The sequence below is a fragment of the Barbus barbus genome (assembly GCF_936440315.1).
Source record: "Barbus barbus genome assembly, chromosome: 15".
NCBI classification, from domain to species: Eukaryota; Metazoa; Chordata; class Actinopteri; order Cypriniformes; family Cyprinidae; genus Barbus; species Barbus barbus.
Window position 1 is genome coordinate 29,293,696 of NC_136743.1, and position 15,043 is coordinate 29,308,738.

Here is a 15,043-nt window from a genome sequence, read left to right on the forward strand (position 1 = left end):
TTTTTTTAAAATACGTTTAATTATTATCTTCTAATATTTTCAGCCTATCATATTTTCTAAAACTAAAAAAAAAATATATATATACTATTAACACTAGATATTATCACTATAACTGCTATTAATAATAAATCCAGTATGGTGAAATTCACATTTTACATCACACAGACTTGCTATGACTAAGAAGCATCACAAACAACTTACTCCCAAAAGGCTCTTTATTAATTTATAATTAATGTGCTATTAACAGAAAAAATATTGTTTTAGACAGAACCCAATTGGCATCATGTGTAGTATCAATTTGAACAGCATTTTTGGCTTCAAAGACTAAAATATTTTATTATTTTAACAGTGGTAATAAACTTAATGAGGTCACCTTATGAAACAAATGCATTGAGCAATATAAACAAAAAGCAAAAATAAACTTTGGTAACAAATTCATTAAAAACATGGCAAATAAAATTCAATTTGTATCCCAATTTTGTAACATCCACAAGAGCACAGCCTTATTTGTCATATTTATTATCCCATAACTCAAGAGTTTTATATCTAAATGATCTGTAATATTACACAAATAGGTACATTCAGTATTGGATCTCAAAAGAAACAGGTAATTGTCTACAGAAGTTTAGTGTGTCTACATTTTCCTTGCGTGATAATCATCCTAGCAGCGTTAGCAAGCTTATAACCGACACTAAAAATCACAAGAAAACGCAAAAAAGTAACTTTCTACACATCTAAAATGAATCTAGAAGTAAGATCCATTAACAAGAGCTATAATTCAATGCATACACCTCTTTTTCACAAGTTTGAAATGCTATTTAGTTCATCAAAAGTGTGCCAAAGAGTAAACGGTCAAATATTCAGGTAAGTCTTTAAGTGTCAAACCTCTCTTGAATCATAATATTTGCGATCATATATCAAATATCGAGTTACTGGACCACATACTTGAGGTATTTCAACATTAAAACATTATTGATGAGTCTAGTCATTTAGGCTACATGGGTTTCTGAGAACAGCTTGATATTTCTCTCTGATTTTTGTGGAAGACCTATGGAGCACTTTCAGCTTGATGTGTGATATTTTATAGCATCTCATTACACAGAAGAGAACATGAGTGGAGACGTAATGAGCAAGGCCTCTAAAAATATAGTACATTACTTCCAATGAAGGTCAGAGACATACATGAACTTCTCAAAGACATGGGCTTCAGCGATGCTCTTCTCAGAAAGGAGCATTATTTGATCGGACCAGGTTAAAAACATACAGTATACTGAACGAATATAACATAATCATCATTTCCTGAATTTTCACTGCAGCCAGTCCAGCCTGCTGGATATTCAATTCGATTTGGACATGATTTCCAAGTTAAAACGTTGAAACTTTTTTGTTTGCATGTTGATGTGGGGTGCATCCATGTCTCTTTGTCCTTTCAGGAAACCGACGGCATGCTACAAACAATCAGCTTTTAAATGGCATCGAGTGCGAAGTTACGAATGACATCAACCGCTTGTGAATCAAAGCCGCAGATGTCCAGCATGCCGCGGTCTTCAGGGTCAGCGACGGACAGGGAGTTGGCAATCAATCCACACACAACCAGCTTGGAAAATACACCGCTTTTCTGAAAAAAGAAAACACAAACAGGACAAAAATGAAAACTATGCTAAAAGTTGTATCTTCAACTGATGTCTAATTGATTGACTTATGAACTATTACATGATACGCCTCAAACATTTGAGTGTATTAATAGCATATATTTGATAAGTTAATAATTAATGAAAATAAATCAAATACTTTAAAAGTCACATGACTTGGTTTCCCTTTCAGGTTGCACTCACTTGTCTATAGGTCTTCAGTGTGTCTGCTGTATTTTCCCTCCCGAACGTTTGATTATTAGTGAAAATGATGAAGACGTCCACAGTTTTATCATTCTCTGAGGCCCAGGTGATGGGTAAGGCACAGTCTGTGCTGCCACCAGGTGTCTAGAGAGACGTCACATATGAATTAAGACTACAGATAAACTAGATCTAATCATTCACAAGGGGGTTTGATGATTGATTTTTTTATTGTTTGAATACTTTTAGGATTTTCTGATTATGTTGTGGTCTTGGAGAATTAACAGCAAGCAAGATTTCTCTACATTTTCAGAGGAAAATGAGAGTAAAATGTTTAAAGCACAAGCCTTGTCTTACCTGGATGAGCTGTGCTGCTACCTGCAGAAATATCATATCAGAAGAGACAGCGCAGGGACGAACGCTTCCTTCGGAGAAAACCACAATCTGTGCGCCTGGCTCCGTCTGTGCAATCACCTGCCAATAAAACAAACACAATCACTAAATATCTTCCCGAGTTCACTTTGAAAATTCATTCGAGGCTAGGGGTGTGTGATATATATCGTCTGCGATAATATCGTATTTGTTGTTTTAACGATGTGAGATTTGACATTATCAAGTATTTTGCAAAAACCATTCAAAACACCCCTACACACATACATTACATGAAGTCTAATAAAATACATTTAGAATGATCACAAATTCAAGACATGGGGGCAGAATATATATACATATTTACCACTTCACACGAAGAGTGCCGTTTTTCTCCAAAAAGTACCATGATTACAAATGTGATATTGATTTTTTAAGTTCAATAAACAAGAAGTTAATTACGTTTTACACACCATTTTGCCTGTTTTTGCGCTATTTCGACAACAAAAATAACTCCAAACAGTTTTGCGTCTCTTGAGCAACATCAATGTGATTCATTCCTGAATGAATGAATGAATCAACCGTTTAAAATGACTCGGTTCAATCGCAAAGACTCACTTATTCACAGTGACTCGCTGCCACCTACTGGCGGTTTTAATTTCACATTTAAAGTATCTTTTATTATTTAAATCATTTTAATTTAACAGTTCTCAACGTTTAATCACAAAAACTTGCGTAAAATTCAGATTGAACCACTGATGGCAGATGGACTATTTTGACGATGTTTTTTATACTTTTCTGTGCCTTGACAGTGAGAGTTACTTGGCAGTCAATGGGACAGTCACAAGACTCCCGGTTTTCATCCAAAATATCTTAAATTGTGTTCCGAGGACAAACGAAGCTTTTACGGGTTTGAAACGACGTGGAGGTAAGTGATTAATGACAAAACATTTTGGGGTGGAGTATCCCTTTAAAGGTAAAAATGCCCATAAACTGTAAAAATCGATTTAAATTGATTGGAAAAGATGAATTTCTATTAGTGTGAACTGACCACCACACAATATATGAAGAATATAAAAAAAACTTTATGAGTCAGCTGTCCATAAGATACCAGCACAAAAACTCACTCAACAAAATATCATCTGATTATCGTTATCGATAAAATCCCTGAAAATAACGAGACATTATTTTTTTTGTCAACATCGCTTCACATTTGTATCCCACCTGTGTTTATTTTTCTTTAAAATATGTAGGAGCTACCAGAAAATAAAACAGTAAGAAGATAAAGATGTAGCACACAAGTGATTATGTTCCTGTAAACATGTATATTAAAATATATAACATTCAAATGTGTCACAAAGGTCACAAAATGAGATTTTTTTTGAGGGGGTAAACTTTTCCTTCAGAGACCCCATGATATAGTTCGGTGTACACATTCACCTTTCCTGTGTTGACTGATTACCAACTAAAGGAAGAATAAATGATTGTACATTTTAACCCTATAAAGCCTGCTGTATCATAGGAATCACAAAAATACGCAAATATGTAAGGCTCTAAATTATCAACATGATCAAAACTTCTTGTACTTATTGAATAACCTGTTGTACACAATCCACTACATGCCTTCTGTCATCTGACTAATAGTTTATACTTTTTTACCAAAAAAATAAATACTGATTTTCATAAACTAAACATTAAAATATTTTTTATATTCTCAGGTTTACTTGATTAGCCACTATTAAAAAAATGTTTCAAATATGAGGGTCAGAGGTGTATATCAGCTACATTTTTAAAACATGAACTAGCATGCAAACAGCATTAAAGCTAAACACAAATCAACCAAAAGTCAAAAAAGTCTTCATCTCAAGGGCTTTATATATTCTTGGTTGGTTATAATCAACATTTCACTGTTCTTAAAGTTTCTGAAAAGTCTTTACATGAGTCGCATTCGAGAGGAGTGCACTGGAGAGGCCATTCATCGATGTTTACAGGACCAGAGCGTCCCATCAGGAAAGGAATATGCAAGGAATGTGAAATATGTGCGGGGCGGACCCCGACAGCCACACAAACGTCCTCCAAGGACCAAATATTAGCTTCAAATATGACTTCAGTCTCTTCACAGACTTCATTGTGCTGCATAAGAGTATTGGAGTAAGTTTGCAGTGGTGCGTCTTACCAAACACATGGCCGCTGCCACTGCCACAGTGCTGATGGAGCAGCCGTGAGTCACGCTGCTCAGAGAAGAACTTACATCCACTGCCACCAGAAACCGCTTGCCTGTGCCCTCCACAGTCTGGAGACACAAAGAGTCGCAGCTTAACATCACAATATGACTTCTGCAGTCAATGGAAAACAATGTGTTCTATAGCTTATTTCACGACGGCACTCACAGAAATACTTTTGCTGAAGGCGCAGTCCAGGGCTTGAACGATGTCACTGTCCGGATCCCATTTCAGTTTGCTACGCTTCCCATGACCTCTCTTGTAGTTTTCAGACGCCACAAGAATGTTGAACGGGTGTGTTTTTGCCTGAAGCAGTTGATTTGAAAGTCAAAATGTATATTCAAATATTTGGATTTTCCAAAACAAAATCAATTTTTTAAAATTTCTATTCAATTTCAAATTTTCACTTAATTTACAAATGCCACAAAATTTGAAAAAAATACATTTTACTTAATGTTATTTCTACTATAAAATAACGAACCAAGCATTAATTATGTTAAAGAAATATAACACTTAGTTTTTCGGTTTGTGAGTGTATACATATACATATTATTACATACATATTATATATAATTTTTCCCCCTAAATATTTGGACATTTTAAATTTTATTCACTAAAATGTATGAATTCCATTCAATTAGAAAACATTTTATTTGTGAATATTATTACCACTACAAAACAACAAACCGAACATCATTTATCTTCCATAAATATACCACTTATCTGGAAACCATTACAAAAAAACGTTTAGGTTTGCAATTATAAAACAATACATATTTCTATTCAAGTATTTGGACATTTTAAATTGTATTCATTAATGTATGAATGCCATTCAAATAGAAAACATTTTGTTTAATATTATTATTACTACTACAAAATAACAAATCATCAATTTCTATTAAATAAATATAACCCAGCTTTTTAAGTTCTTATGTTTGTTTTTATAAAACATATTTCTATATTTAAGCATATTAACATTCTAAATGTAATATATGAATACCACTGAATAACAAAAACAAGCATTGTTTACCTTAAAATATAATTAGATTTATAATTATAATGCAGTAAATATACTATTACTGTAATATGATTCTCTATTCAGGCACATATGTGAACCTGAGGAGAACTGACTTCATACATTGATTGAAAAGCTGATTAAAGTTCTGATAAAAGCCCTCGTGTCAATCGGTTATGCAATGACATTCATGTATTTAAGTATCCAAATGCTATTTGTAAAACTAATAACATGTAATAGAAATAGAATAAATAAGAAGAGTTCAGAATAACTGAAGCATTGAATGGATGCTGCCATTGTCTTACAATGATGTTGTTGTAACCAGACCTTTTTCAGAGCCGTCTCATCCTGAATCCTCTCACAAACAGCTGCGACATCTGCACTTCCTGCTGCCAGAACCTTGTTTGCTGTCAGCCTCCCCAAATGCTTCAATAAAACAGCAATGGGCATCTCTTTCAGCAATGCTTTCCATACCTAAAAAAGGACCAGTAAGTAAACTATCATCACATTAAGACAAAAATCAAGAAATGCTTTCGGCCTTTATAGGAATGGAGAAGCAATACTTCATTCTGATTTTATAATAGCATCTAATGAAAATACATGATTAAAATAACTATGTAACTCTTTATTCAAGTAAAATGTGGTTCAGACCTCTTTGGACCTGAGGTGGTTGGTCAGGATCTGCTCTTTCTCCAGCCTCTGCTCCTCAATGAGATGAATGAGCTCCTGTTCATCAGTGCAGTGCTTGGCTTTCTCCACTGCCTCCAGATACGCAAAAACCTTCTGCACGTCCTCTGAGTTCTCTTTATCACCATACGCTTCCTGAACCCCTTTCCAGCCTTTCGTGATGTATTTACAAACAACTGCGACAGCTGGAAAGAACAAGAACACATGCTCATCTTTCATCATCTGACTTCTGACACAACCTCTGCGAGGGTTACGATAAAGCATTAGTCCTGAATACAGATACAGAACTGTACAGAATGGCTGCTTATGTAAAAATAAAGGCTGTAGTTTAAACTGATTACAGTTTTTTGCATAATACTAACAAACGATATTCCTTGGCGAGATCATTTTAATAATAAATATTAATAAGAGAGCTCAGAAGTAATTCAAATGTTTTAATGCAATTAAATGGTGAAAATTACTGCAATGCATTTTTCGAATTTATATCCACTTGTAAATATAATAATAACAATTATTAATATACACTTCTTTTATATACACCTTTATTTAGATTATATAATATATGTATTGCGGCATATCGAAATGATTAGACGTTACAAAAAGTGCCATTAGAAATCAACAATATTACTTGGCGAGATAATTTTGATGATTAATACCAATAACAGGGCTTGTAATCTGATTACAAAACTTGTAAAAGATTTTTATCCTTTTTTTTTATTCATAATTTTTAAATAAAGAATAATGATGTAATTTTTTATTTGCATAATACTAAAGAATAATTTTGATAAATATTAGTAAGAGGGCTCAGAATTTAAACAATTTCTAATTACATGATATGCTGAAAATTAATGCATTTACATGTATTTATTAATTTTATATTTTTTGATCGTTCTACTATTTACATATTTATTCCATTTGTCTTATGGCAGTCAAAATCTTTAAATAGTCATTACAAAAGAGCCTTTAGAAGTCAATATATGGGTTATATTTCAATAATAAAGATAAGCCTATGGCAGGTTACCATCCACAGCAAACACTCACTGTCATTGGTCGGCTTCATGTGGGACAGCCTGAGGAGGTCCTGGTGGGACCAGCCCGCTCTGTGCTTGCACTTGGTCACGGTCCGCGCCAGGCTCATCCCGTCTTGGCTGTTGTACCAGTCCATCACAGCCCTCCGCAGAGCCCGGCCCCACATCCCAGAGCCCTGTCTCAGCTCTTTCTTATACTGCACAAATGTGAAGAGCTGCGCGGGCGTCCGACACAGGTCCCTCAGCGCCCGTAAGGCGGCCTGCCTGGTCTTGCAGTCGGCGTGCTGCGAGCAGACAGCCAGGGCGAAGAGGCTGGGGTTGGCACGGACAGCACGGCCCTCCAGATTAGAGCGTCTGATCTCCTCCACCACCTCACAGCCCCGTCCCCCCTCGATGAGCTGCATCAGGGCCAGGGCGCTCTCTATGCCCAGAGCATTCTCTCTGGTGCTGTAGGTGGCGCTCTCAGAGCCGTAGCAGAGGAAGCGGCGCAGACTTACAGCTGCGGTCACCGATCTGCCCGATGAGTTCAGCACCTGTTCATTAACAACTGACAGCTGCTCTGGAGGAGATGCTGGATCCATATTTAACCGTCCTTCAGTCCTACAGACAGACCACAGCGGTCAACATTAGCACAGGACATCAACACTGTTAGCAGACATGCATGCATTTTGTTTTGTGCTGTAAGACTGTAAAAATAAATGACCCCATTAAAAACATCACACACACATTAGCAAATATTAATATTAGAAAATATTTACATTATTAAAAATATGAATATCAAATATAAACGTACATATTTAAACATTTACTTAGATATGCATAGCTTATTTATATACACACACACACACACATTACATAAATATTAAATATAACATTTAAATATGTATATTTATATACAGTACTATATGATATAATAAACAAATAAGGATAATAAATAAACAGATATTTACTGTTATTTTATGTATGTGTGTATAACAAATAAAATTATAAATAAATAAAATAAAATCTTAAAAATAAAATCTATCTTGAAATATTTACTTAGATATGTATACTGCCCTACAAAGGCATCAGAACAACTGCAGAAATGAGTAATTGAAGCCATTTTAAGATTATTGCAGTCCAAATGACGATAAATATTAAATTTAAAATTAATATTTATATACAATAATATATTATATAATAGATAAATATAAAGTTTGAAAAAATATTTACTTTTAATATTTGTGTGTGTGTAACAAAAATATACATTAGCTTAAAATTGTAAAATATATAAAAATAAATAAATAATAATCTTGAAATATTTACTTTTATATCTACAGATGTTACGTGTTATAGTTATATACACACACACACACACACACCATGATATTACATACAATCACGTTTGTACTTGTGTTGTACCAAGTGCTAAATTGATAATAATAAATGCTAAGTGACAAAATAATAATGACACGACTTGAGTGCAACTTGCTGTACTACAACTCTAAGTGTACTTCATTGTAGCTTTTAGTAAAGCAGTGTATATGTTTGTATATGACTCCGCTCTTCAACACTATTATCCGTCTGCAGGCCGCACTTTCAGGACCGCGGTTGTAGGACCCTAGTTGTTTGTGACAGCGCCACCTACCGAGTCAGAGAACCGCAGTCCGAGGAACGCATTCCAGGACCCTAGTTTTGGAGGACCGAAAAAAGTGCCACCAAGGCAGTATTTCCACGCAGTTTTAACTACACTAGAGTTTTAGAGTTTTATTACACCCAAATACTACTTTCTTTATTGCAATTAAACCTGGTTCCTAGGAATGTTGAGTAATTATTGGGTCTAAGTAGCATAATATAATAACTCAAGTAAAATAAACAAGGAATCATGGTCTTTTCAGTCACTAGATCAAGGATGACAAGGATGACTCTGGGGTAGATTTAAGATTGTGTATATTTCATAAAATAATATATTACAACAGTTGAACTTTTTTTTTTTATTATTAATTCAGTTTCATTACACAATAGCACAAGGCAAACATTGCAATGTTGTACATCTCAAAAGCATTCAAAACAGAACAACAACAAAACAAATTAATACAGACATTTAAATTAAACAATAAGATAAAAAAAGGATAAAATAAAAACAAGTTATACATACATTAGGGCAGTTTCATAAATTTTATTTTTTTTATAAGATCTCATATTAGAAAGGGTTTCAAAGTATATTTTAAGATCAGTGTTACAAAATGTAATATATGATGGTTTCTTTTGAATTACTTTTGACTTATGAATATAAAACTTTGCTAAGATAATTAACAGATTGATAATGTAAATTTGTTTATCAGAAAAAGTTTTGAAAAAGTAAAATATCACGAGGTTCTAAATTAAAGGCTTTGTTTACTTTTTTTAAATGAAATAGAAAAATAAATGTTCAATATCTTCAACATATATTTGACAAAAGGTACATTTATCACAAACACTATGAATATATCTGCAAACAGTTGCATTTACAGGATAACATCTGTGAATCATTTTGTAAAGTACTTCTTTTACTTTATTAGAAATTACATATTTATATGGTAAGATCCAGATGCTATGCCAAGATATATAATGAGGTTTAAACCATTTTGATTTACATGGAGGATTGGATCCAACATTACAGGAGTTTCTTATAAAGTTGTTATTAACACGTTTATCAAAAAAGGAAAGACCATTTACAAAAGGTTGGGGATTTTGTAGGTTTATATCATTATTTACATCAGAGAATTTGGTTAAAATTATTATACCACTGAGAATAACCCTTAATTACAAAGCCATATTTTGTAATAAAATTCGGGTAAGTGTATAATTGCCCATTCTTATCAATAAGCTGGTTTACGATTAATATGTTATGCTGAACCAAATTCTCCATATACAATGACCTGTTATTATAAATGATATTACCATTGTTCCATATAAAACACATGCTAGGAGAAAAATTGTGACCAGTAAAGTAATGCTTGTTTGTGATACTTGGCCAAAGCAATAGGAAGTTTGCCAGTTATATAAGGACACTGCAACAAAAAATGTAACCCCCCAAGTTTTTTAAATAAATGATATGGGACTATATTGAAAATACTTGTTAGATTTTTTTTTTTAAAAGTTAAGCCAATTAATTTTTTAAGTTTGGTTGAAAATCATAAAAATTAAGAACATTTAACCCACCATCAGATAGTTTATTAACAAGGACACTTTTTTTATTTTATTTGATGAGGTTTGTCTTTCCAGATGAAATTAAGAGTATTTTAGCATCTTTGGGGCACTAAGCGAAGAAAAGAGGTATGCTGCTCTCGAAAGACCTTCTGCCGTACTTAATAAAATTCATCCTTCAATAGAAAGATCTCTCATCAACCATGAATTATACCGCTCTCATTTTTTCGATAACAGGTATAAAATTTAAGTTGACCATTGTATCAGTATTTTTTATAGTTTACCATGCTTTTAACAGGAATATTACACACAGTGGATAGGTTGTTATTTTTAAGCTGTAGGATCTCACATTTAGACAAATTTAAGTTCAATCCAGAGAATTCTGAAAAATCATTAATACTATTTAAAGCCAGATGAACCTCAAAACTATCACCAAGAAAAATAGTTGTGTCATCAGCAAGCTGCGATATTTTAATTTGTGTTTCATGCAATACCCTTGATGAATGTTGATTTATCATATTACTTAAAACTTGAGCTACGACCAAGAGAACTTGAACACAAAAACAAATTTGTTCATGATGTGAACCACACAGAAAGATCTTCATGGACAACGTCTTCACCGACTCCTAAGAGAGAGAAGTGAATGAAATAAGGGACATTTAGCTAAACATGCTCTACTCTCTAATTTTATATTTAAAAGATCTTAGTTACCACAGTGCGCACACACATATACGATACACAAATAATTATATCAATCTTCATACCGCTTGATATTATTATTGCATAAAGATTTGGTTAATCAGGACCAGGCCTGCTCAGCATCCTGCAGAGACCAATTCTGAAGCCCAGCCAGGCCATATATGATGGCCTATCAAAATAAAATTATATAATATAGGTATAATATACAGTAGAGTTCGAAAGGGCAGAAACATGCACAATACATTATATTGTTATGCACTTCATATAGAGTACGGTACACAGTAAATGACACAATAACACGTGGTATTTCAACATTCAGTTATTATGATGTCTGACTATTAAAATGTCATATGTCTCAACCAACATAATAAAACCATGTCAAAATGAAGAGACGTACTCATAACATGTATTGTGGGGCAACGTTATACAGGCTGACTGTGAGCACGTGACAGTTAATTGGAAAAACAATAAGTAATTAACAAGCTTTCACAACGAACGTGCTACGGTTTATCAATAAGTCAACACAAGCTTATCATGCAACAGTTTCGTTAAATTAATGTGCTAACAATTAATTGTACAGCATTAGAGGCTCATATATGATGGCTATGCATTCAAGACTATTTAGCAAATCACTTCGGCTACGTTAACTTTCCAATGAAATGCATCACAATTGATTTTAATGTTAAACAAAAATTGATACTCACTCTGATCGTCATCCGTCTTCGCTGGTCCTCTCTAAACCGGTAGGTGGCGCTGTCTCTAAAAACCTAGAAATGCGGTCCTGAAAATGCAGCCTCCGGGTTTGCAGGCAGATGCTACTCCTCTTCAAAGCCTGTCAGACTGAGCTCATCATTTTGTTTTGTCAGCTTTATGAGGCTCAGATCACTAGCGCTTTTAATCCTGTTAGCCAGTTAGCCAGAGCGAACAAAACCTCCTCAAAATACACGCATCCAGCCAATAAAGTTCACACTGAACTGCTCCATCACAGCCATACTACATCACTAATCAACAACATCGAGACCACAACCTTTAAATCACACACACATGATGAAGCAGGGAGGGGTGGACGGAGATCAGCTAGCCTGGTGCTAACACACAGCTAACCGCTAAATAAACTCTCTCGCTGCATAAAGAAGTTCATCAAAATGCAGCTGGAACACTTTTAATAAGTCCAAAAGCTCTCTACCTGCTGTTGTCCTCAGCCAAAGTCTCAAGATCTTCCCGAGAGTCACAGCTCCTCCCTAAAAAATCAGACTCGGTGAAGAAGAGAAGAGCGAAGATTCCTGACTGAGCTCAACACAACGGCCGCGTCTCAAATCTTACTGACAGTCCTAGCTAGACATCACTGGCGAGCATAGGAACGCGATCCGCTACTTTATAGTGAGGACTGGAACTTTCCGAGTTAAAAGAATCATGCGCACGTTCTTCTGATGACTCTGAACGCGCCATTTAATGCCCTACAACGCTGTCTATGTAGGCAGCTCACTAGGTGTTGAGACACAACCCCAAAACAACGTTTCCAAACAGCCGCAGGAAAATAAACACACACAAATATAGAATATAGACATAATGATGATAGACAGATAAATAAATAACTCGACCCTCTAACTCTAGCACTCTCTATTCTAATTTAATTTTATCTATATGTCTTTTTATTTAAAAAAATAATAATAATTATTATTATCTGTTAGGCTAACCATGACTTGTAATAGCACTTGCACGTTGTTGCTCTTTTGTTGGTTTTAATTGCTTCTGGGGCCAGTTGCATAAACTTAGTCTCTATGTTAAGACAGTGTCTTAAGAACTAGTCTGACCAACTAGGAGTTAGCTAAAGGGAAGTCTTAAGGGAAAAAAATTAGCTGACTAACTTTTAAGACTAGTCTTAACCTTTTATGCAACCGGCCCCTGATGTCCTCATTTGTAAGTCGCTTTGGATAAAAAGCGTCTGCTAAATGACTAAATAAAATAAATAAATAAATAAAAATAAAATAAATTACATGTAGCCTACTATGTTTCTAAAATATTTTAAATATTTTTTCTAGCTATGCAGATTTAAAACATAATCATCTCCAGATAATACAGAACATTTTTTTTTTTGCTTGTAAACATTCTAGTGCCTTCTGGGACAAAGTGCAATTATGGTTAAAAGAGGGAAATGTGGTAGAATTTAATCTGTCCTTTATAGATATTAAGTATGGAAACTTTGAAGAAGATAGTAAAAAAGATTTCTTGATTAACAATTTACTTTTGTTAGCTAAAAATTGTATTTTTTAAATCACATAGTATTTAAGAATTATTTGAGACAATACTTAATAACTTTGTCAAAAACAAAAAAATAGAAAAGCTGGAATCTTGTTAGATTTATTTGATAAATATAATTTACTATAATTTCTTACTTATCCCCTGTTTAATTTGTATTTATTATTAATTAATATTATTAATTTATTATTATGGATGGTTTAAATATATAAATGTTTTTTAAATGTAAGTTGTATGCCAATTTGTTATAATATTTTTGTTATACTATAATAATAATAAATAATAAATAAATAATAATACTTAACAATGTTAACAATAACGTGTGCCATTGAAAAATAAATAATAAATAAAAAAATCTATGATGGCTATTTCGATGATGAAAAGACAGGCTAGTTTTAAAAGAAACGAATACTGCTCAATGTGACAGACATTTCAGTTCAGCAGAATAAAAAAATAAAAAACTAATAAAATACAACAGACGAGAAAGTTAAGCTGTACTTCATTAACAAAAGAGACTGCTTCGATTGGATCCTATCTTCAGTAGAGGGCGCTATCCTGCAGCTTATCTGTCTATTTACAACATTGGTCTCAAACTCAATTCCTGGAGGGCCACAGCTCTGCACAGTTTAGCTCCAACCCTAATCAAACACACCTGAACCAGCTAATCAAGGTCTTCAGGATCACTAGAAACTTCCAAGCAGGTGTGATTTGGAGCTGGTTGGAGCTAAACTCTGCAGAGCTGTGGCCCTCCAGGAACTGAGTTTGAGACCTCTGACCTCTTTACAAACTCTCTCATAAATCTGCCATAGGATATATATTTTATACTATTATTAATAAAGTGACAATCGCATTTTATATGCTGCTTTCCAGTGCTCCGAGTAAGCCAGATGTTAAGTCTGCTTATATAGACACAGCAGAAACTTAAATACGTGCAGGCAAATGACAAAGTAATCCACAACGAGCTAAAATGAGTGAAGGAGGGGTTTTTGATGATGAATAATAGTCCTGGTATAAGGTTAAAACTGGATTACACACAAGGGATGAAACTCGTGAATATTAATTAGGTTGGACTGACGTTGCTTAGTAACCTTCCTTGAGTGTCCACTCACGAACCCTAATTAATATTCATGACCAAGACTGCAGCATAGTAGGATTCATACATTGACCGCTGAGCCGCATTTGAAAGTCGGAACATTTTAAATTCCTTTTCGTATTATTATGTACAATCCAGAACGTCACCATCCAAATCCACACATATCAGAGCCTCCTCCCTGACACACAAATGGAAATCCGCTCAAGTAGTTAAAGTTAAATAGCATATAAATGATCAATTCATGCAACCACAAACGATTCGGATTGGTTAGTTGCTTCAACCTTGAGTAAAGTATCTAACCTAACCACCGTTTTACAGAGAGTAGTGCAGAAATTAAATATTTACAGGTTCTGTTTTAGTATTAATTACCCTAAACTGATTTATTAATTTTTTTTGCAATGCACCGACTTTGAAATTTGTTAAAAACATATTTTAATTAATACGTATTTAGCGCCCACAATTGTGTAAAAATTTACTTTTTACCGTCACTAATTATCCTAATGTAGATTTTTTTTTAAACAAATTTTGAACACATGAACATAAAATCAACTCACCTTTATGATTTTATTGTGAAAGTAGGCAGCATTAGATCCAGACCACCAGATCCTCCTGTCAGCCCTATTTACATTTATGCATTTAGCAGACGCTTTTATCCAAAGCGACTTACATTG

General features: G+C 33.9%; 1 protein-coding gene across 1 annotated transcript; it reads right to left on the reverse strand.

The window, feature by feature from the left end:
• Nucleotides 1-199: 199 nt before the first annotated feature.
• On the reverse strand, nucleotides 200-12,511 carry LOC306880815 (RNA-binding protein RO60-like). Its single transcript, XM_079434585.1, has 9 exons — nucleotides 12,207-12,511; nucleotides 7,167-7,753; nucleotides 6,090-6,310; nucleotides 5,766-5,912; nucleotides 4,592-4,729; nucleotides 4,378-4,494; nucleotides 2,190-2,306; nucleotides 1,836-1,979; nucleotides 200-1,618 (listed from the first exon to the last, which is right to left on the reverse strand). The coding sequence occupies exons 2-9, from the start codon at nucleotides 7,732-7,734 to the stop codon at nucleotides 1,466-1,468; spliced, it is 1,605 nt and encodes a 534-aa protein (XP_079290711.1). The 5' UTR covers nucleotides 7,735-7,753; nucleotides 12,207-12,511; the 3' UTR covers nucleotides 200-1,465.
• Nucleotides 12,512-15,043: the final 2,532 nt, after the last annotated feature.